The sequence below is a fragment of the Colobus angolensis genome, unplaced genomic scaffold, assembly GCF_000951035.1.
Source record: "Colobus angolensis palliatus isolate OR3802 unplaced genomic scaffold, Cang.pa_1.0 Scaffold437, whole genome shotgun sequence".
In the NCBI taxonomy this organism is placed as follows: domain Eukaryota; kingdom Metazoa; phylum Chordata; class Mammalia; order Primates; family Cercopithecidae; genus Colobus; species Colobus angolensis.
In genome coordinates this window covers 369648-370792 of record NW_012117788.1, presented here as the reverse complement: position 1 = coordinate 370792, position 1145 = coordinate 369648, and the positions used below count along the sequence as shown (strand labels likewise).

General features: G+C 40.4%; 1 protein-coding gene across 1 annotated transcript in view; it reads left to right on the top strand.

Annotated features, from left to right (window-relative positions):
- The window catches only part of CCDC77 (coiled-coil domain containing 77), a 35463-nt gene that overhangs the window by 19852 nt on the left and 14466 nt on the right, over positions 1–1145 (top strand). Inside the window, 1 exon segment of the mRNA XM_011957138.1 lies at positions 190–428. Within this exon segment, the coding sequence (XP_011812528.1) occupies positions 190–428 (239 nt within the window).

Genomic DNA, 1145 nt, shown 5'->3' with positions numbered 1-1145 from the left:
TCTCAGAAAAAAAAAGAATTAGCTGAGAAGTGCCCTGGCCCCTTTTCTCTGAATGGAAATACCTGATGTTTTACAAAGTAGAGCTAAAGTCTAGATACATAACTATTCAATTTTAATTTGAGGTTACTGTTTTAATTTGAGGTTACTATTGTTTAAAAGAAATAGAAGGGAGATCCTTTAAACGGCAAGGGTTACTTACTTGGGACATTGGCTTGCTTTCCATGAGAATTACAGGGAGCTAGAAGACAAGAACAAGATTCAGAATCTCTTGGCTCTTGTGGGAACAGACGCTGGAGAAGTGACCTATTTTTGTAAGGAGCCTCCTCACAAAGTAAGTAATCTTTGGTGGAGCATGGTGAGTGTGGCTTCACAAATCACAGGCTAGGGCCCATCGTCAGAAGAACGTTAGTATTCGCTAGAGAAGGCAGGTGGAGAATTAGCCATCGTGGTGCCTTGTTTGCCTGAGTTTTTAAAGCATTTTTCTTCAAAAACCTCAGGAAGTAGCATCGTTTACCCCATTTCACCGTGTAGAAACCTGAAACACAGAGGGGCGGCTGTTTTAGCTGAGACAGAGAGGAAAGCAGGAGCAGACTGTGTGTGGGAGAAAGTTTTGATGCTTAAGTGTCTTTTTTAAATCTTTGTTTATACTGATTACAAATGATATCCATGGTCTTTATTAAAAACAAAAACAGAGTATAGTAATCTATCATCTAAAAGTGGCAGCTTCTCATAATCCTATACCCCAGAGATAATCCACTATTAATACTTTGCTATATATACCTCCATCTCTTTTTCCATTCCTGTAGAAATAGTTATGTGTTTGTGTATACTGTTTCTATTTTTTCACTTCTATAAACAGTTCCTGAGCATTTTTATACGTATCTGTATATGTATACTTCTATTTCCTGAAGGTCCTTGGCCAAGAGCTACTTTTTTTTTTTTTTTTTGAGACAAAGTCTCATTCTGTTACATAGGTTGGAGTGCAGTGCGCAGTCTCGGCTTACTACAACCTCCGCCTCCCGGTCTCAAGCACTCCTCCCACCTCAGCCTCCCAAGCAGCTGGGGCTACAGGTGTGCACCACCACGCCCAGCTAACTTTTGTATTTTTTGTAGAGATGGGGTTTCACCATGTTGCCCAGGCTGGT